Source organism: Ruditapes philippinarum, unplaced genomic scaffold (genome assembly GCF_026571515.1).
Source record: "Ruditapes philippinarum isolate M1 unplaced genomic scaffold, ASM2657151v2 ctg411_1_1_1_1, whole genome shotgun sequence".
Classification (NCBI taxonomy): Eukaryota; Metazoa; Mollusca; class Bivalvia; order Venerida; family Veneridae; genus Ruditapes; species Ruditapes philippinarum.
In genome coordinates, this window is record NW_026854764.1 from 363,178 (window position 1) to 385,198 (window position 22,021).

General features: G+C 29.8%; 1 protein-coding gene across 1 annotated transcript in view; it reads right to left on the minus strand.

Moving 5' to 3' along the window:
- The window catches only part of LOC132740977 (single-minded homolog 2-like), a 42,008-nt gene extending 24,882 nt beyond the window's left edge, over positions 1-17,126 (minus strand). Inside the window, exons 1-2 of the mRNA XM_060729043.1 lie at positions 15,310-17,126; positions 4,763-4,953 (exon numbers count right to left, since the gene is read on the minus strand). Of these exons, the coding sequence (XP_060585026.1) occupies positions 4,763-4,937 (175 nt within the window). The 5' untranslated portion in view covers positions 4,938-4,953; positions 15,310-17,126. The remainder of the gene's footprint in view (positions 1-4,762; positions 4,954-15,309) is intronic.
- Positions 17,127-22,021: the final 4,895 nt, after the last annotated feature.

Genomic DNA, 22,021 nt, shown 5'->3' on the forward strand with positions numbered 1-22,021 from the left:
CTTCTCTCTAATTTTAAGGGGGAGGTAGCGAGACTAATCCGCGGCATAAATATCACAGTGCGCATTACAGGAGAACTGTGTAAATTAACGAATATAATGTTGGGACAAAATTGCGTTCATACAGTGAAGGTTACGTTGTGACACTTCTATAGAAGACAAGTTAATTCTCAATTTGATACAGCGATGCGGCCAGGTGTGCGCTATTTTGCAAACAGATTAAAAGTTTCAATAACGGGGGGACGGTGGTGTTGCAAATCATTGCAGCTTAACTTTTTATCCTATATTTTTTCCATAAAGAAGATTCTTCTTTTTTTCGTTAATTTTTTGTTACTCGATTTTTCTTCTTTTTTCACTGTGATATAACCAGGCTTTTTACTTGAAAAGATTCGAAAAACATTATATAAACATATACATGATACCTGTGGATCGAATATGTATTACGTCCTTATTTGAATGATTATGATTTATGAACATGATTTGACGCGTTTCAAAACAAGATAGTTCTATTGAATAAAACTTATATGATGTAATAAATAGATGGATTATATTCTAAATAGTTTATATATTTTTTATAAATATCAATCGCTTCCTTAAATTAGATTTTAAATTGTACTGGCTTATATTAAGTATTCATTGTATATAAAAATCCTACATGCGGCCATTAACAATATATAATATTATATCAAAATATTTTGATATGAGCGAAATGAGATCAAAGTAAGTCTCAGAAACAAATAAATTTTTAACTCTATAGAAAGGGCAAAAATGTATTTTATAATGTTTAAATAATAGTTTTAGAGAATGTGAAGACGATTTTTACCTGAAGAAAGTAGCGATAAATCTAAAAATATTTTTCATAAAAGTAGCAAAATGTAAACAAAGTAGTATTTTGACAACCATACAAAATACTTATTCACTATAACTTTACTTATTTCTAAAGAGCAGATGGTCCAGGTAATTGGTCAATGAGAAACTTTTGGATGAAATGAAGTACAACAAAATTATAAAGCTTGAAAATAAAAAAGCATTGGACTTTTTACCTATAATAAAAAGATTTTATACAATATCGTTTTATCTTAGCTGTGATATAAACATTGCCTTCGATTCGAATACATTTTATTCAGATGGCACGAATAGGAGTACTATTCTTGTTTGACTGATTACGTGACCATATTCCGTTTCGACTAGCTGATTATGAGATGAAAATACAAGATGAATATAGATCGAAATCAACTATGTAAATTTTTAAGAATGTTCTTAATCCCCTTAACAAGAATTAAATAATAAATAAGTTATTGCTACACAAAACGATGTACCAGTGTCCTTTGTTAAAATCATATAAAATCTAGTGACTCTTTAAAGACATTTTAGAACTGCATGTAAGATTACTGGTATAATCTTATTTTTCGTTTTCTTTTGCTAATATGAAAGCATATTCTCAGTGTAAGTATACCTTAAATGTAAATACCTGGGTTGTATCTTCACAAACAATTTGACTTGGCACAAATGGCCCTTATACACCTATTTTATTACTTTAATGACGTGATAACTCACTGACAAGAATGCAAACAAAGCAAAAAGGATTAACTAAATTAGAACTCTAAAACAAATATCTATTGATAAATTATCTAAAAACGTTTCCTTTCTAACATATTCTTTTCAACAGATCTATCAATTCTTACATTTCTTTACAAGTCTAGACAAATGTTATACCTCAGTAACATATCGTTTAGTCTAGAATTGCTACACAATCCGATATAGTACAATTTATTTGAAATTATTGCTAAAAAATTAAACAAATTCTCTGTAATTTAGCTATATTTCGAGTACTTTATTGCAACTCTCATTGACAAATACCTAGCTAAAATTTACGCATTCACCACCAACCGCGATGGTATAGTTTAGAATTAATGAGCAACATAGAATAGGACCAGGTGTGAAAGATAACCCGTTTTGTAAATACTTTTGTTCCGTAAGTGTGATCCAGTGATTTACGAGCTATCTGATGTGTAAATCACGCGATTTACATGCTTATACCCCTTTGAGAGCCGCTATATAAACATTTGTGATATGAACATTATTGGACTAGCGAACATTAAACTCTATCATTTCTGTTTGGTCTTTATTGAACAGCGCACTGTTGTATCTATTGATTCATACTCTTATATTTAAGTCTATTACCTGTCAAATTAAACTGAACAAACATAATAGATGTAAAATTTCTTAACAATATTTGGACATCTGAGCTGACAAAATCCACATATTTCGATAAATAGACAGTGATTTGATTATATTGAAGCATCGAAGGACCTCTTGAATTTATAACTTTTAAATTGGCGGTCAATCGCTTTATGGGAGTGTTCTTTTCAATATACTGACCCATCCAGACTTCTATGCATTTTCAAGCGTTATTCTCTCGTTAAATAAAATGCTATACATGTATATATCGCTCAAATATGCAATGCTAATCTTTTAAAGAATTTTCTAATTTTAATATACCACGTGTTCTTTAAGATTAAAAAATATGAAACAGCATATTGGTGAATATAATTATGTTTGCAGAAAACTTCTTGGGTTGCAGGCATGTTTGTTTAGTATTTTATTCTCTGCAGTGACACTTGAATTTTACTAGTGTCTGTTCTTTTTGCCTCGTCGAGTTTTGAAACGCCTTTTCAAAGTAACTCAATTGGATCTGAAGATTTTAATCAGGCTGAAGAATCTGGGCAATTGTCCGGTATAATTATTGAAAGAGACATTGCTTTCTCATAGTGATCCGAACAAAAGGATGGACTTAAAAGGTGATGTATGTCAATGGGTGTTGGGCACCTGGTGAAGTTCTTACATGTGAGTTTGCTTTATAGAAATATGTAAGGATGTTTTGTTTCATTCGCCATTTCTTATATATTTCAGATTTTTAAGTTGTTTATGCTCTCGCTGGCATCACTAGTGTGATCAGGGGATGGAGAAAGGTTACAGAGGGTGAAGGAATAAAAGCAGAAACTTTGCCTTGAAAATAACATTATCATTCTTGGTAGATATTGTATGGTAATGGCGTTCTTTCCGGAATAAAAGCGCAGTTCAAGAAAAGAAATCACGAGGGAAAAAAAACATGAACATATTTTAAATCAAAATAAGTCATATTTGAAATCAACATTACTTTTAAGAAATTAAACTGAAATAGAGCAAGATTAATTGCATTAATGGTAAAATATGTGCTCAACATTTTATGTCCGTAATTTACTTAGTAAAAGGAAAACTTGAGCATGTCTGTAAATATGCAAACTATAGTATCATATACCGGTAGCTTCTTAAAAACGTTCTTTTTTCACAATGCTTTGGTTTTAGACAAAAAGTGGTAATAGTGTTACATGTAAAATACGTTTTTCAGACAATAACTCAATTAATTGATTTGGTTGGGTTTTAATGTATTCTGTCACACATATTCAGACATATTGTAACATGTCCTCCTTAATGTAGAAAAGGAAATCAGTAACCTCATGAGCATGAACGGCTGCTGTCAGGACAATCGATGTTCTATAAGCTAGCTTGATAATTCCTCAAATGGAATAAGTTCTTTGCTGGATCTGAACACACCTAAACGCAGGGCAAGTTTTCGTGAACAAGAATTTACTTTAGGATAAAACAAGGCATATGTGCTAAAGTTGTTTTCAGTATATCTTTTGTAATTGACTACATGCCAGAAACTTAAACGAATAAATTTAATTTGATGAATAGGTATAAAGATAAAAATGATGAGATTTGGTATGGTTAATGATTCAATAAATGTTTATATACATTTGCAAGATGCTCAATCATTGAGTGGAATAAAATGTTTGATAAATTTGATCGATTAGAAGATAGAACATTATGGATGTATTCAACATTAAATCAAGTGCATTTTTTCTTGTTTTTTCAAGATGGCTTTCTCGCACAATGTTCTTCATAAACCCATCAACTTCTTCAGAAGCAACTTGGAACGCTTTTACTTCTATTTAAAGAAAGAATTGATCAAATAATGACAAAATATACTGCTCGTTCAATGTTTAAAGTAAACTTAATCATTCTCTTGTGTAAATATTTCCATATTTTAATGAACACAAATATAAATGGAAATTAAGAAGGCCCTACATTTTCAACATTAGACTGAAATGTGTAAGATCAATTTTTCGTACCATCTATGAACATTTGTGACATAATATCAGGAAGTCTGATTGCAGACGGAATGACGTAATACTTGTTCAACTTGATTGTATTTATTTATTTTGTGAATATGTTCAAATTTAAAAATTAGGCCACATAGCACGTAATCATTAACTTGGCAATGTCTAAAATGTAGACAAACCCTTCAGAATTCATGTATTAAATCTCAGTTTGCTGGTAGTTCATCATGAATTCTGTGATTTATCACACTAAAAATGTTTGCAAACCTTCTACAGGGCGTATGCCACCAAAAGTTGAGGAGAAATGAAAGGGTTTTTTTCCAGCAAAATATCAAAACAACATAAATGGAAGTCGTAAAATGCGGGTTCTTTATTTACTTTCACCGAGTTTAGCAGATCTGAAATGTATTGCGATGCGAATATCATTTTCTTCCTTATATTGAAATTCTAAAACATTGTATCACATTTTTAAAGTGTGTATCTGATAATTAAAAAAAAAAAAACATATTTTGAATTGTTCATAAAATGTTTTGGTGTTATCTCTTGACTATTTCTGTGACCTTTATTTTGGATTAGTAATTATGATAACACGAAAGACTTACCATCAGGGAAAACTGTCCTCATTTTAAGATAACTTGTAGACAGTCTGATTATTGAAGCTTTGTCCAGCTGACTAGTTATGGCGGTTGGTAAGGGCAGCATTTTCGCCAGTTCATAAAACTCCGCATTTTCTTTCTCTCGCCGTGTACGTGCGGCGTTCTTTGATTTATCCTTCATTTTATATAAGTTCCGCCTGTAAATTAAAAACAATACTCAATTCAGTTAAATAAATCATTCCTGTGATATATTTGAAATAAAGCATATTCAACCATAAATATAGTTGAAAGTTTTGCTGAAAATATTTGATATAGATTTTACTCATATGGTCATTGAATTTTTACTATAACATAAATTAATTTTGAACATAATGCCATAACTTGAATAGATAATAAATTGATATTTTTCGTTTTATTTTATTAGATCTATAAGATATACTGGATAATAGAAATGTTCTCTAAATTATCATCTCCTTTTTAACAACTTCATAATATGATTAAAGCAAGTATTTTAAATGTCTAAACTTTCACATAAGTAACTGTTATTTTCAGACTTGTTGAATTTATTTACTAGCCTAGTTTCTCTAAGAAAATATATGTATCTTTTGATCCAGTTATTTTATGTAAATCGTTTCGAAAATTATATGTGCTATATGTTGTACTTTTTAGAAGCATCTATGTAACTTATATTCTAAATTTAATGATTGTTTGTTTGTTTTTCTTTTAAATAGAGGTATATAAATGATTCACTGTTAAAAGTACTTGCCACAAATGCTTTATATTTTGTGTTTAGGTGTGTATAAAATTTTATTTACATATACATTAATAAGTCAATTTATATGCCTTTTTAATAAATATATATATATAGAAATCTTAAATTTCAAAAAATTGTTTTGATGGACTTAACAAACAAGTGACTCTGACATTATTTCAACAATGCACCCAGATATTGCGGTTAAAATATAGATACTTCTAACTCTAACTAATACATATATACATTACCTGATTCCACAATGAAATAGAAAAAGGCAAAGCTAACCGAGTATCTTAAAATCGTTACAATTTTTATTATTTTCCGAGGCAGTTTAATTAAAATTTGAGTGCCATTAACGATACAATTTCCCGTTTCACAATGATATGAGCCGCGTCATGGCAAAACCAAAGTAATGCGTTTGCGACCAGCATGGATCCAGACCAGCCTGCGCATCCGCGCAGTCTGATCAGGATCCATGCTGTTCGCTTACAAACCCTATAACAAGTAGAGAAATTGATAGAGAACAACATGGATCCTGATCAGACTGCGCGGATGCGCAGGCTGGTCTGGATCCATGCTGGTCGCAAACGCATTACGTTGGTTTTGTCATGACGCGGCTCATAATTATATAGGTTATACATGTGTTTACCAACATCATTTTGATGGAATAAAATTTTATCTGGAACATGATAACTAATAAAGTATGTCCCAAGTTTTATACAACAATTTACAATTAAATGCTTCCAGCCATAAAATGACATCTTTTTATTGTCTTTTTTATTTAAAAAAAAACGAGAATAGGCAAAACCGACTGATGTAATGTCAGAGCTCTTCCAGTATTACTCCCCCCAAAACTACTAATTACATTGCACATAATTCAAACTTCCGGCGCTAATCAGTTTACTGCTTATCACTTCTCGTCATTTAGATTACAGAACGTGTTTTTCCCGGTCTTTATAGAATCTTTAACTATTAATGAAAACACGATGATTCGCACTTACCATTAATCAAATTTTCATCAAAATTCCCTCAATTTATCACGTTCAATTATGACCTTTTTGCTCCTCTAGTTAATTCTTATCTTTGACTCTTATCACGAGAAATAAACGGTCCATCTGTGATTAGGAACAAATTTCCTATATTCTATAATCTTTGTAATTAGAAGTTAATTGATAACAAACGCATAACAGTCGTTATTGGCGATGTCAACTCGTCACAATTATTATCATCAAACGTTAGTTACTACTTGAAAAATACAGTGTACAAAATGTTTTTTTTTTTATTTTCAGAATAAATATTAAAACCAGATCTGAATTCAGTTTATTCTTAAACTTAAGAAATTATGATTGATATTGTTAAACACACTAGTTTAAAGAAACTCCACTGAAGTCCAAAAGGATAGAAACATAAATTTTAAAAATTCTTGCATAGATCAAATGGGCAATTAAAACGAAAAAACATATGATAAATTATGAGTCATTGTGCACAAGTAAAATCATTGTTCTGGAGAAAATGAATGAGCGAGTAATCTAAAATTTTGCACATAAATGATTCGCCCCAACCTACACAAAATGGTGTACAAATATAAAAAAGAGCTGGCCCGACATGTCAAAAAAAAACTAAGTGAAATCCCTTTAAAAAATATTAATGCTTAAAAAATATTCCAATTCAAATTATGTTCACTGATAACATTCAAAAAGACTTGCATGCTTTAATAGATTGAAATCTTTATAAAAGATAGTTCTATTATTTTATTTATCTAAAGACACTCTTTATTGCCCGATACCACTTTTTCGAGTTAGATTTATTAATTAATTATCCAATACTTTGCAGGAACTGAATATCAACTTCATATAAATTTGACAATAATATAAGTATCCATAAAACATACCATTTACAATTACATCAAACTCTTCTGTTAGATAAACATCAGAACGGTTGCTTTAGTTTTATTTACTGACTAAGAAAAATGAATCATACAATTTCAATGCTAATTGCAAATTCGTTCTGGGTGCGTTACTTCTACATTACTATGTAACTAATCAAAAATTAGTCATCATAATGATCAGTTTGAAAATAAATACATTATTTTATTTGCCTTAACTTGAAACCAAAGTTAATTTCTTAACTTGGCATACCATTTCATAATAGATTATAGTTTATAAATGCAAAATATATACGATATTTTCAGTAATTTTCATACACTATAATGCGTGCATATTCGATGCAATGTTTTGCAACAAACATAAAAATTTCGAATGTAGTGTTTTTATGCATTATTGTCTTGTTTAATTTGCTATTTGTTATATTTAATATTTGTATTTTTCATAACTTTTTTCACCCCACCGTTCATCTTTTTTCAGTCATCTTATACACCGTTTACTATCACTAGCAGTTAGCCGTATTTTCCATTAACTGATATTCCTTTTTTTTCATTTTTGAGTTTGTCAGATTGCTATGATTTAAATATTTTAGGACATATAAATTAAAGCATTGAAAACGGTACCAAATTCAGAGGAGGCAAAACTATTCTACATAACTCATCTTTTATCATTGTTATCTATTCTATACGAAAATATCATTGTGAAACGTACTCAAATGTTATACATATTTATTTGATAACAATTAATCTCAAACCCCGGGGTCAGCCAGAACGTTCTTTTCTCACGTCGTATCTATGGCAATGGAATTTTTACTGACCGTAACGACCCCTACCGATGTGTCGTAATTAAAATCTGAAAATTGAGCCGACTGACCTCACGTATGAGGACAGTGTTAGATTTGATTTGAGTATTTTCCTAGAATGCCATTTATCAGGAGATTTTAATTAATATTTGATAAGCCCTTATGTAACCTCCTTTAAAGTGGTTCTACATCTTCACATTCACATTGAACTTTATATTTCATTTGTTTCACATTTTGAGCGTTGTACATTGAACTTTATATTTCATTTGTTTCACATTTTATTTTTAGCGTTGTACATTAAACTTTATATTTCATTTGTTTCACATTTTGAGCGTTGTACATTGAACTTTATATTTCATTTGTTTCACATTTTATTTTTAGCGTTGTACATTAAACTTTATATTTCATTTGTTTCACATTTTGAGCGTTGTACATTGAACTTTATATTTCATTTGTTTCACATTTTATTTTTAGCGTTGTACATTGAACTCTATATTTCATTTGTTTCACATTTTGAGCGTTGTACAATGAACTTTATATTTCATTTGTTTCACATTTCATTTTGAGCGTTGTACATTGAAATTTATATTTCATTTGTTTCACATTTCATTTTTAGCGTTGTACAATGAACTCCATATTTCATTTTATTTCATATTTTGAGAGTTGTAACATTGAACTCTATATTTCATTTTATTTCATATTTTGAGAGTTGTAATATTGAACTTTATATTTCATTTTATTTCATATTTTTAGCGTTGCACATTCAACTTTATTTATTTCATTTGTTTCAAATTTAAGAGTTGTACCATTGAACTTTATACAATCGTGTATAATTCATTTGTTTCAAGTATAAGCGTTGCAACATTAAACTTTACATTTCATTTGTTTCACATGTATAAGCGTTGCAAAAATTTGAACTTAATATTCGTTTCACCTGGGACAAAAATGTTTTTGTTTTTTTTTGTCTCAGATTTCACATTTTAATTGTTGTAACATTGAATTCTATATTTCCATTTGTTCCACATTCTTACGCGTTTAAGCATTGAACTTCATATAAATTTCTAACATATTTCAAGCGGTGTACATTGAACTTTATAATTTCATTTGCTTACCATTTAACCTATATATTTTTCCCATTTTAAGCGTTCTATCAATGAGCTTTTATGTTTTCACATTTTAAGCATTGTACCATTGAACTTAAATGTTTACGTGTTTCGCGTTTAAAGCGTTGTACCATTGGACCTAAATGTTCACGTGTTCTACATTTTAAGCGTTTTACCGTTGACTTAAATGTTCACGTGTTTCACATTTTAAGCGTTGTGACCACACGTGGCAAAAACAACCGATATATAAATATAATTTTGATAGTGGATTTTTTTTATAATTTTATTGGTGGTTTTGTATTTGGTATGTTATAGTAAGCCTTAGAGTGTTGAATTATTATTTTTTCAGGGTTGCAGCAGGGTCAAGGGGCAGATAGGGGAGGGGTGTCCAAACACTGATACTGCCACCTGTGGTTGTGACTGTTAACTTATATTTTCATTTGTTTCTCTTTTTTCTTTAGAGTTGTTGCATTTTTTGTTATTTTGGATTAATGACATATATGCTTTCCTTATTTTAGGTTTATTTGTGTATAAATGAGTATCAGTGAAATTCGTTTATTGTTTGTTTTATCCAAGTGAGTATGTTTTTATTTGTTTGTTTTGTGTGTTTTCTTTTCTCATTTTATGCCAATCACGATATTATATTTTGTAATGTTCAAATAACAATTCAACATACGTTTCACGGTCTGTGAGAAAAGATGTATGCAATTTTTATTGAAAGTGACTTTTTAAGCTTTTCTGTAAACATTACACCGTGAGAAGACGCATAATAAACAGGGATATCATAGAGAAAGTTACGGTATTGTTTTCATATCTAGCATTATACGTTTATAATCCAGGAGCTATCGCAAATATTAGGACAGGTATCATCTCGGTCGGCCTCTTTGATGTTTTACCATGTCCAGTGCGCTCTTCTATCACGCATTATTTATTGTCCGTAAAGTTATCAAACAAAATATTGGGTTACTGATCTTTTCATATATACATGCAAAGTGCTCGGTTAATCATTTTAAGCTTATTAAACAAATCTACTAAAGGCGGCGATTTTAACACAATAAAGGGACGTAATCGGTGATAAAGGGAGATAATCATTGTGTATGTTCAGCAATTGTTGCGCGTTATCTTGTTTTGAGTGATAGAGAAAGTGACAAGATTGTGTTAATGAAATGATAAATAGCGTTCTTTTATAAACTCTCGAGGCGTTTGTTTGTTTTTCATTTCATTTAAAAATAAAAATAATAACTTATAATTATTGCAAAATAAGAAAAAAACGAACTGAAGAGTTACGCCGCTTTCAAGAGGCTCTTAACAACTGTTTAAGAATTTCTATAAGTTATTGCGGTCTAGCGTAAAATCGGTTTCAGCATTTCAGACGTTTCCTATAGAGGGCTATCATTGTTAAATTAAAAGAACCTTGTGATATCATTGGCAGAGAAAAACGCCCGGTCATCGTCATTAATTCATAATTCTTAGTTATTTTCTTCATACTACTCTAATAGATATTTTACATTAAATATACCAGGAATTAATAATGACGACAGAAGGCCAGTCTTAATTTATATGAGGAAAAACAAGAATACATTGTCCAACATTTTTGTGTAGTCTGTACAAATTTTATTTATTTATTTATTTATTTATTTATTTATTTATTTATTTATTTATTTATTTATTTATTTATTTATTTATTTATAGATTGTGTCATTCATTGCACAAAAAATATATATAATTAATAAAAGGCAAACGACCTGATACAGAAAGTTAACATCATGTGAAGCAAAACAATGAACAATAATAATCAAAAATAAATTTAAAAAAAATGAACCAAAACTCATAGTCTATTTTCATAGAAGATATTTTAGATTGTCTGATTTTCATTTTTATGGCACCAATACATATTATGACTAAAAAAGATGATGTCTCCAACAAGATATATTTATATTTTTATCTTAATTATTCAGTCATATTTTTATTATATCAATAAATTATATAATGGTTGTAAAATGTTTTTCATAATCAGCATCATTTTCAAACGCTGTGATAGCTTTATCTTTAATTAGTAAAATTTAATAAAATCAATGTTATCAAAATTATATTTTGAAAATATTTTTGAAAATTCCACAATCTAATTTATTAAACAATAATTTTGGAGTACATTATTCTAGTTATGATAAAAAAGTCAACCATATATTTACAAAAGAGTCTTACTTGAAATCCAAATCCTATGCAGCAATAACCAGCGGATAATTTTCAGTACATATAAGATTATTATAATGAATATGACGTTTATTAACATTTGAAATAAAACAAGGGAGACATAGACGCGAGTTGATAATTATATATACGTTAGGTACCTATTATAGTCTGTGACCGCATGCTGGCCGAATCTAAGACATGTTGCGTGCAATACACAAGTACGTGCCGCGTGCCATGACTGGCACGAGCGACAAGCTATTCATTCATTACATTGTCTAAAATTAGATTCACCATGTCTAGACTTTATTACGTAAAAGAAAACCAAGCATTTCTATAATGGACGTTAGCCACTTTTGGTTAATGTTAAACGGCGATCTCTTTTATTATTTTCATTAAAAAATATGATTTTTTATATTTTTCGGCAAATTCATAGAAAGTTAAATCTAACATTTAACATCAGAATTTAATCTGCAACTTTGTCATTCTTCTAAATTTATGACTATTCGCTATTAAATAATTAATCTCGCCGACATATATATACAAAAAATTAAGTCGTGTCATCATTAATTTTTGTTAAGGCAAATATTCTCAAATATTGTCGCGTTTGTTGAATTTAAATTCACCATTCACATCATGCAATTCATATTCTAATCCTAATTAATTTCAAATCCTAACCAAATCATTGCGGCCCGGTGTTAACATAATTTCTCTGCGGTCGTATTATCTACTTTTTGTCAACATTACCAATAGTGCCCGTGTCAGCTTCAGATTATGTTTATCATATGAAAAGAAAAAATGTTACGGAAAATTCGCACACCTGTGAGGTACTTATGTATTTAATGCATCATCGGTCCGAGGCTCATCTTTCAGAAACTACCGTATTGTAGACGAAATAAAAATCTGCCGAAATTAGGTCCTGTTTTTTTTTATATTATACATCAACTTTATATTTTGTCAATGCTATAACTTAAAGCCTGATAAAAAACTGTAGAATGCTATGAGAAAATATTTTGGCGCGTTGATCAGGCTTATAATTATACAGTAAACATAGCTAAAAGAAACTGCCTTTAGATTTGATATTTACTTGTAACACTAAGTCTCGTTCATTGAAAAAAAATATAAATAAAAAGTTATGAAATAATATTCGACTGTCACAAAAATAAAATTATATATGAAAATAGTAGAAAATTTATTCTCAATATAAGTATCTTAATTTCGCAGACGGTCAGAAAAAGGCGGCAAAGCTTGTTTCACATGCGACATATGTTTTCTAAAAAAAAAAAAGAGAATTATTATTCAACGAAAATTAATCAGAGTTAGTGTTGCATTTTAATCCTACATGTCATCATATTCTTTAAAGGTCCTGTCGTCTTTAGAGACCATTGTGTCACGTGACAGAAAATTAATTTTCGGTCAAGATGTAATAAATCACTTTAATGATATCAAATAAAATTTCGTTTAAGAGCTTAGAACGGACTAATACAATGTTCACGAAAAATCTAAGATGTTTTTTTTTAAAGAGCAGTATGGTAAAAATTCTAAACGCTAAGGTTTAACACACAAAAATGAAACATGTAATAATTTTTATGAAACATATGGTATTACATTGAAAAAAGATATTATGAATGTGCTTTACTTGTAGAAAACCCCAAATTTCCATAAAACAATTATTTTCGAAAGACAGTATGACTGCAAACTTTAAAAAAATGTTGTTATTGTTTAGAATTCTAATGATATTATTATCATACCTTAAGCTGTTTCTTCTGTTCTATTTTATTATTATTATTATTATTATTATTATTATTATTATTATTATTATTATTATTATTATTATTATTATGCAAAGACATTAATTTAAATTTGTATTTTTAAATTCATAGACATGCAAAAAAGAAAGAAAGAAAAACAAAAGACAAACAATTATAATAGCCAAGTAAAATATTGCAAAAAGTTGTTACGAGGAAACTTATTTCATATGTAAATTTGAATATTATTCTAAAGACTGTATATACATGTACTTTTACTATTTAGGCAAGTGTGATCACTTTCGGTATATTTTGAAATGTTTATACATGGGTATTTGAATATTTATATACATATAAATTTCTTATTACGGCTTGAGTATTAATAAACTGCTATTTGGTCTGTTTCGATTTGTGTGTGTGTGTGTTTTTTTAAAAGATGGTCTACTTTTTGAAGTTTTTTAAGTTGTAAAATTGAAGCATTTATTTGTAGTTAGAATGAAAAACTTAATAAAGTGATTTACAAAAAGATTATATTTTAAAAGATCTGTTAAGTTTAAGGTTACTGTATTCTGAACAAATACAATCTTCCTTTACAAAAAGGGATATCCAAACATTATATAAAAGGGTGAAATTGAATCCTAATTGAACTGAGTGAATGTCCGATTTAGAATGACATTTGCCGGTGACATCAAAGGATAGGGTTTGGTAGATTAAATAGTATATCAACCCTAACTAAACTAAATAGCTAAAATGGACTATCCCATCTTTCAATCTCGACTAAACCATTCATCATTTTTAGGGAAATTTTCAAAATAAGTACACTGACTGAACAGTGCAGGTTGTGACCAAACGGCACGGATGTGCTGGCTGATCTTGGTGTGCACTGGTCGCTAGGTTAAATAAGTTGCCGCTAGAAGGCGAGGGGCTAAAAAGCCACTTGTTGTTCTTTGTTTATTAAGAACACATAATATGTTTTGCAAATTTTGTAAAAGTTTAAATGTCAAACTCTAATTTATCTATATAAAGTATTGTTTGGACAGCCTTTTTGTTTATGTTCTTTTTAACAGAACAGAACATTTCTTTTGAACAAAATAATTGATCATGTATATAATTAAAAATAATGTAACTTCACCAGAATTTGTATATTAAAAGTTAATAATGATCACACACCGAAGTTTTAAAAAACAAAACAAAAAACAAAACAACATCCATCTCATACAAGAAACTGAAGTTATATTTCTTCATTCTTATGTTACCCTCCATCATCATCATCATCATCATCATCATCATCATCATCATCATCATCATCATCATCATCATCATCATCATCAATTATTATAATTATAGTTGGGGTTTTGTGCTTTTTTAATCATTATTATCATCTAACTTTTCTTCATTATTGCTCTTATCATCATTATTGCAATCAAAAATCATGTTGTTGTTGTTGTTTTCATTATCATTATCATTATTATTGTTGTTGTTGTTATTATTATTATTATTATTATTATTATTATTATTATTATTTATACTTCATCTTATTAGAAATATGAAATGAAATTACATATACTTTTACTTACAGGAGTTTGTATTAAAGTATTTCGATATATAAGGAAAATGTTGACCTAAGGGTCAATTCTTTCGACATAGAATTTATTGTCAAACTAATATTCACTTAATTTTATAAATGTTTGTACGCGTTATGTCCCTACCTGAAACTCCTTCAAAGAAAATATAACATATAACATAATAAATTAAATAGAAACTAGCAGATTAGGTTTACGTAAAGAGTTAATGGAAATCATTTAAATTTATTAGGTTATAATCCTCGGTAATCAATGTTTACATTTCGGTTTTAATAAATTTTGTTCATTTTGTAATTACCAATTTAAAAATGAAAGTCTGATTTATCGTCAAACAACCTGTTTACCCAGGTGTGATAAGAAAAACTTAAGATTTGTTTTTTTCCCTCAAAATAAATAAAACAGTTAATGAAGTTCTACGACAAAGTTGTAACTGACAAATAATTATTCTGCGCATGCCTTTCCCTTATTTAACAATAAAAACACCACTTACCTTACATAACAAGGTCCAATAAATCAAATTTAAGAAACACCAAAACAACACGTATCAACAGTAATAACTGGGTGTCAATTCATTTTCTACAATTCTGATCTCACGTTAAGTCGCTTAGTTCCAATCGACGGCACGTTTTGTCTTGGGTCTGTGAATCAAGTTGAAATTCCCTAACCGTCAAACAGGCACGTTCTGTAAAGGAGAACTTGTTTAGAAAAGACTCCGTAACCGTTTCGCTCCTGAAGTTCTAGTTGATAACGTCAGCCCAATGGAGGATCACAGCTAACTGATTCGGCACGTTCGCGTTGCAGAAACACGCCAAAGTAAACTTGTTTCTTTTATAAAAGTCACACTTTCACTCTTATAAACGGAGTGCGTCACTTTTACAAATTCAGTCTTTCAGTTCACTTCGATTCTTGCACTATTCTATTTCCTTCCAAGAAAGATTGCTGGATATTTTTTACTCGATTTGGAATACTTATGTTTATTGTTATAAAAGTTCTTCATTTCAAATTATTTGATGAAAACATAGACATATCCTGTAGACAGTAGAAGAAGAAACACTTTCTCACTGATTCTTATGCGAGCTAAATTAATTCATTTTTTCTTCAAATATATTCTAAGTGTGAAAACTTCAATAATGAATTGGATTTTAGGATTTTATTACGATCCCCCGTTATATGAATTACTTATCAAACCGTGTGTAATTTGAACACTTGAAACGCACACCTGTGTGCTACATTCGAGTTTTAATTTCATGTCCCAGTGAATTTCCAATTTCAACTGACGCTTGTCAAAAGGATACTCGGATAATCTCAATTAAATAAATTATCTGACTTTTTCATAAAGTGTTTTGTTTTAAATATATAATGGACGGGTAGTGAGCGGATGTACCGGATAAGACAGGGACGGAGAACAGTTTTCTTCTTCAGCTCACGTGGGCGTTCTTACTCAGCGGGAATCTATTTATAAACATACGATTGGCTGCTAATGTAAACAAAGAGCTGTCATTGGCTTATTTATAAACCGCTCGTTTAAGACGGCGTGACCGCCCAGTAAACGCCTTCCATTGATGAATTTTTAATAACTTCACGGGAGATTTGTTTGAAAATTAACCAAGATGCAGAGTTTTGTTATTCTTTGACTGAAATTAACCGTATTAAAAGCGCTGCGTCCAATATTTTTGATTTTATAAGAGTTTTATTTGAATTGCAATCATTGAATTTCAGACAATGCGTATACCATTTTGAACTACCGCAGTGTCGTTTTAATAGACACATTTTTTTCCATTTTAGCTATTTGTCTTAAGTAAATACTTGTCATTTTTTTCTCAGGTTTTCTATTACTCTCCTAGCGACACAGCATTCGAATTATACAATATAACAAATACCATGGAATTGTGTTCGTAGTGCTGATAATTTTAATAATTTTTCATAGACCGACTATTTGTTTTCGGGTTGAATATTTGCATTTTTCACGTTGTTACTGTCGTTACTGTTAGATTTTGAATGGCAAATTAAAGTAAGTCACAAAAGTTATTGATAATTTAACGAAACTTCGACTTTTCCATGCCTAATCAGTAAGTTAGCTAATTAATTGCCAGTAGAAGGAACTCGTAACAAAATGATGCGCTTTTGGGACAAAAATTTCAATCGGAAATCAATGTGGATTATCAGTCAAATAGCTCATTGGTTTCTGATAAATATGAAATTGATTCGAACTTGACATTCTGTTGCCTGTCAGGAGCCTGTACTTACATAATGATATGTTTTGCGCCATTTAATACACTTGATTAATTTGTCATATGACTTTCAACTATGTAAACCGTAATCAAATTAAATCTCTTTTTTTCTTCATTTTTTTTTTTTGCTATTTCCTTTTCCCCGAGCTACCTTTCTTCATAAATAGGTGTAATATTCAGACAGTACTTTATACTGAGTAAACATGGAAAAAAAACCTACAAGAATATATTTCACAATGTTTTTCGTGCGTATTGAAATTATCTTTACCAATATTTATTATTAAGAAAAATTCGTTTTTTAGATCGACGGCTTATTTTTTAGAAACTGATAAATTATTTACCTTATTTGCCTCATTAACAATTAATTCTAAAGTTGACAAAATTTGATTTGATATCGTCATCTACTCTGAATTCTTAATTGTCTGGTTGTTAATCATAATTTTATCATGCTTTTGTTGAGAGAAAAAAAAACATCTCATAAGCAAAAGAAAAAAATTAGAATATAAAATCATAAAAATATGTGTTTTTAAGTCAACATTGAGCATTTAAATTGACTCCACTGAAGTTTTGTTTTTTACATGAAGGTCTGTACCAATAACGTGTATGCAAATTATTATATCATTCCTTCACACCGTTTTTTTTTCTTCAGAATAATTCTTTTTATTGTGCAAAATGACCAAAAGCTGTAAATCGTTACAAAGCCTTTTTAAGAATCGCACAAAAATCGACTTAGTATATTTCTCTGTTATCCTTTGCAGAGTTTTTCATTTTAAGTGCTTATAAAATTGATATTTGTACGATTTTCAAAATTTTATGTTTTTATGCCTTTGAACCTCACTTGATTTCCTTTCTACCACTTTATTTAACAAATACATCAGTACATAATCTACTTTTATTGCAACAATTATTACACTGTTTATAAAATATGATACTTTTTTACGTTAAAATATTTTTCTACATTATTTTCTTATTATCTTTATACATTTATCTTTATAATTGCATAGAATCAACAATTCAAACCAAATCATATCAAAAACCAGTATGTTGTACTCCAAATTACACCTTTTACAGAAAAGAACATAGTTTATTTCGTACAAAAATGTCATCTTACAAAACATAATTATATTACATATATTATACATATTTCTAAGGAACAGATTACTTGTGTCACTGTAATTTAACTTCAAAATACGAAAGAGACAATCACAACCTTCAACTTACTACAAAATATTTCTGGTTGTCTTTTGATAGTTTAGAATTTCAACAAAATATGGAACATTTTGCTTCTTGGTCTATAGGCTTTATATTTCGACTGCCATAAAGTATCTCAGCTGCCGTTCAACCTTTCCAGTGAACCCTACTTATTTTAGTACTATTCTTAACAATTTTTACGATTTCCTAAATAAACGGTCGCCGGAGGAGCTATTGTGCGACTCCTCATTTTTTCTGCCGCTCTATCGGGATGGCATTGTAAAAGAGTGATGAGGGGTAAAATCGACACACATTTTGATATAGTTTATCATGAATCATTGAGGATTTAAAATCGTATAATCGAGCTAATGCCTCAATTTGCGACAAATCACGTACTCTCATTGTTCGGAGCAACATCAAATATGTTGTCGCAGAATGGGACAGGGCCGATTAGTATTGAACTCGAGATGAAGAGTTGACTGATTGATGGATTCAATACATTTCAGAGAAAAGAAACATTTATAAATAAAAATATCAAGCCAGGAAAAAAAAGCTAACGTGTTAGGACTTCTTTAATTTACATTGAATGTTTTTTTATGAAAACCTTTTTTGAAATGTTAAATATTTTGACAGGTTTTAAACTTTGAGACAATCAAAAAAAAAGAATTTCAAAAAAAAAAACACTGTACTATAAAGAAAAAAATCTTAACATTGACTTTTAAAGAAAATCGCATCTTCCTTCTGCGTTTGACAAAAAATGGACCTAAAATATACATTCGTTTATTTTTTCACACAGATCTAGTCATTTACTGTTGGAGACGTTTTTAATTAAACTTCCTTTTTTATTTTGACTGTATTTTATCATGTATAAATATTATACCACCGTGAAAACTGCAATTAGGGGTCACAAACCCCACTCGTATAACATGGATAACCAGGGTAGTTTAAACAGACGGGTAAATTGCAGTTTAGAGCTAACAAACTCTATTCACAGCGCTTTGTTATCTTGGTAATTTTCACTCACACCTGATTTTGTACCCCGACACCTGTGCGGAAGATAACCCGCCGACGGGAGGTCGCCTTGTGTAAATGAATCACAAAATAAAGAAAAGGGAGTAAAAAGGAAAATGTTACGGTTTAAGCTGAGCAAATGTGCCTATGGTACGAAATAATTAATCAAATACACCATATAAACATAATTTTGTACTTGTGCTGCTATTGCTTTTTTATAATAGCATATATGTTTGATTGGTACATTAATATATGCCATTCATTATATCCTATCTCTACCATTCTTTTTCCTATATATGAGAGCTAAAGATGTGAGCTAATATATATAGAATGTCGTATACGAACGCAATATCTCGTATCCTAAATAAATGTGTAGGTGTCCTTTGCCTAAAAGTTAAATTACAATACAAGTGACCGAATAAACTTCTTAAATATTTTTACTTTCTGTCTTCTTGGAGTTTGACAGGAAAGGAAATAAATGAAAAGGGTCACTTAAATTCGAGAAAAAGGTGGAGAACTAAATATAAATGTTTTATATCAAATAAATCTCAAGTTTAAACATTTATTTCTAATATAGTCCGAATCATTTAATAACATTCACTTTATTATGGCAGGATTACCCAAACAAGACGGGAATAATTTCCCCTCAAAAGCAAGCATTCCCACGGGAGAGTAAAATAATCGTTTCACTGACAGTTACCACAAAATTCCACCAACAAAAGAGCAAGGATTAGCGCCTGATTTTGTTTACTACTCATTCAGCGTTAATAAAATCTTTATCAAAATTTAAAATGTTATCGTTAGTTAGGAGAATTTCACAGGGCCATAGAAGGTGATTAGATAGGCGTGAAAAGTTAATCTGTAACCAGATATACTGGGCTGTATATGGGCAATTTGTCAATGAAAAGATACCTGGGTACACGCACCTGGGAGGAGTACTGAGTAATGAAATGTAATCAAAGTTAAAAGAAACTGATTGAAATAATTACTAACTTTTTGTCCAACTTCTTATTTGACTCAGCTGCAATTTTAATCACAACAAGCTTCCTGACCTCAGACATACTTGGACTCATGGAAATCATAAATAATACGCTTCTCATATACATATATTGGTTTAAACATATTTATTTATTTAAGCTCGATTGCGAAACAAGTTCTTGCGACTTATATTAATAACTTTCGCGTCCGCATCCTGGAACCAACCATGAGTACTTGTGTCATATGAAGAAACATGGTCGTGACCCGAGTAGGGCTCGACCCATGATCTCTGAGAGTCAGACACCTTAACCACTAGACCACCGCTCCCCTAAATGTTAATTCACATATATATGGTAACTGTGGGGAAGTTGGCATAAACATGCGGGGAAAAAAATCAAATTTGTCAGAAATGCAACTGCTGTAGACTTTTTTCACTAACCAAAAGACGGGTGTAATAAGTACTAGTAAATGTATGTTAACTGTGACAAATGTTTTGAGAAAACTCCTGTCGCAAAACTAGCCAGTTACCTGTTTTCGTTATCGGAACACTAGTTTTCAGTAACACGAATTCGTCAATGATTTGAAAATGTAAAGACTTTCTTAATATATTCTTTAAACAAAAAAAGAAAGAAAACAAAAACAAAAACAGGATTAGAATGAAAGACAACGTGTCTTATGAAATTCTTCTCCTTTATTATTGGTTATTAATTGGTTTCCTTTCGTCTATCAAACTGTTTCAGACTGTCTCCAGACCATATATAAAATGTAGTTTGTAACACTATATCCCCAATAAATTTCAAAGTGCAACATTTATTAAAAATAATTTAGGTAAAGCAATTCTGCTGAAATGATAAACATAGTAGCTACAACAGAAAGACAACCTAGTTCAATTTACATATTTTCCGTTGTTGTCTGGACATCACCGCAATTAATTATTTCCTTCTTTCTGTAGTTATGGTTGGCCTTTCTGTGAGCAAATATATACAGAATATTAACGAAAAAAAAGGTAGCGAAACGAAACAATTAAAAATCTAAATAAGTTCCTTGAATTTTCATTATTATAATTGATACACATTCGGATTCCTTTGTTCGTATCAATGTTCTATTTAGCTGGCCACTGTTTTTGAAAATATGTATATATCTTAAATTAATTACAATGATTTATTCCTCTACACATCCGTCACTAATCAATCTGAATTTAATTATTTTATATGACCAATTTATGCAAAGGTAGGGACGCAAAAATTTCCCTTACTGGAGACAGTATTAATTACTTATTCATTTATTCAAAACAAAACCTATCCGAATTTATGCAAATATCCGAAACTGTGCCAAATGTCACGATATTGCGTCACAATACTGAATGACATTATAAAGATGATGTGAGAATAGGATGAAACCGAAAATTCATGAAAATTCCAAATTCCGGAGTGACAGTGTTTCCTAATATTGAAATTGTAAAAAACACAAAACAAAAGACCGCTTCAATCCCGGGTACATTACCAAAAGTCTACAAACTAGCTCTATACTCATGCCATCTAATAAAACTAACGATTTATTTCCCAATTAGAAAAAAGTGAAATAAACGAACTGAAATGTGTAAAACAAGATATTTATATAATAAATACATGTACTAGTATTTTAGAGCAATATATCAGATCTCCGTCGTAAAACATTTAAGACATAACACAATAGATACATTTTACACCATTTATCTAGCAAATAATAGTCTTTAAGGAGTATAGATTCCATTTTGGAACTGTCCATTATCAGTTTTTAAAATACTCTAAA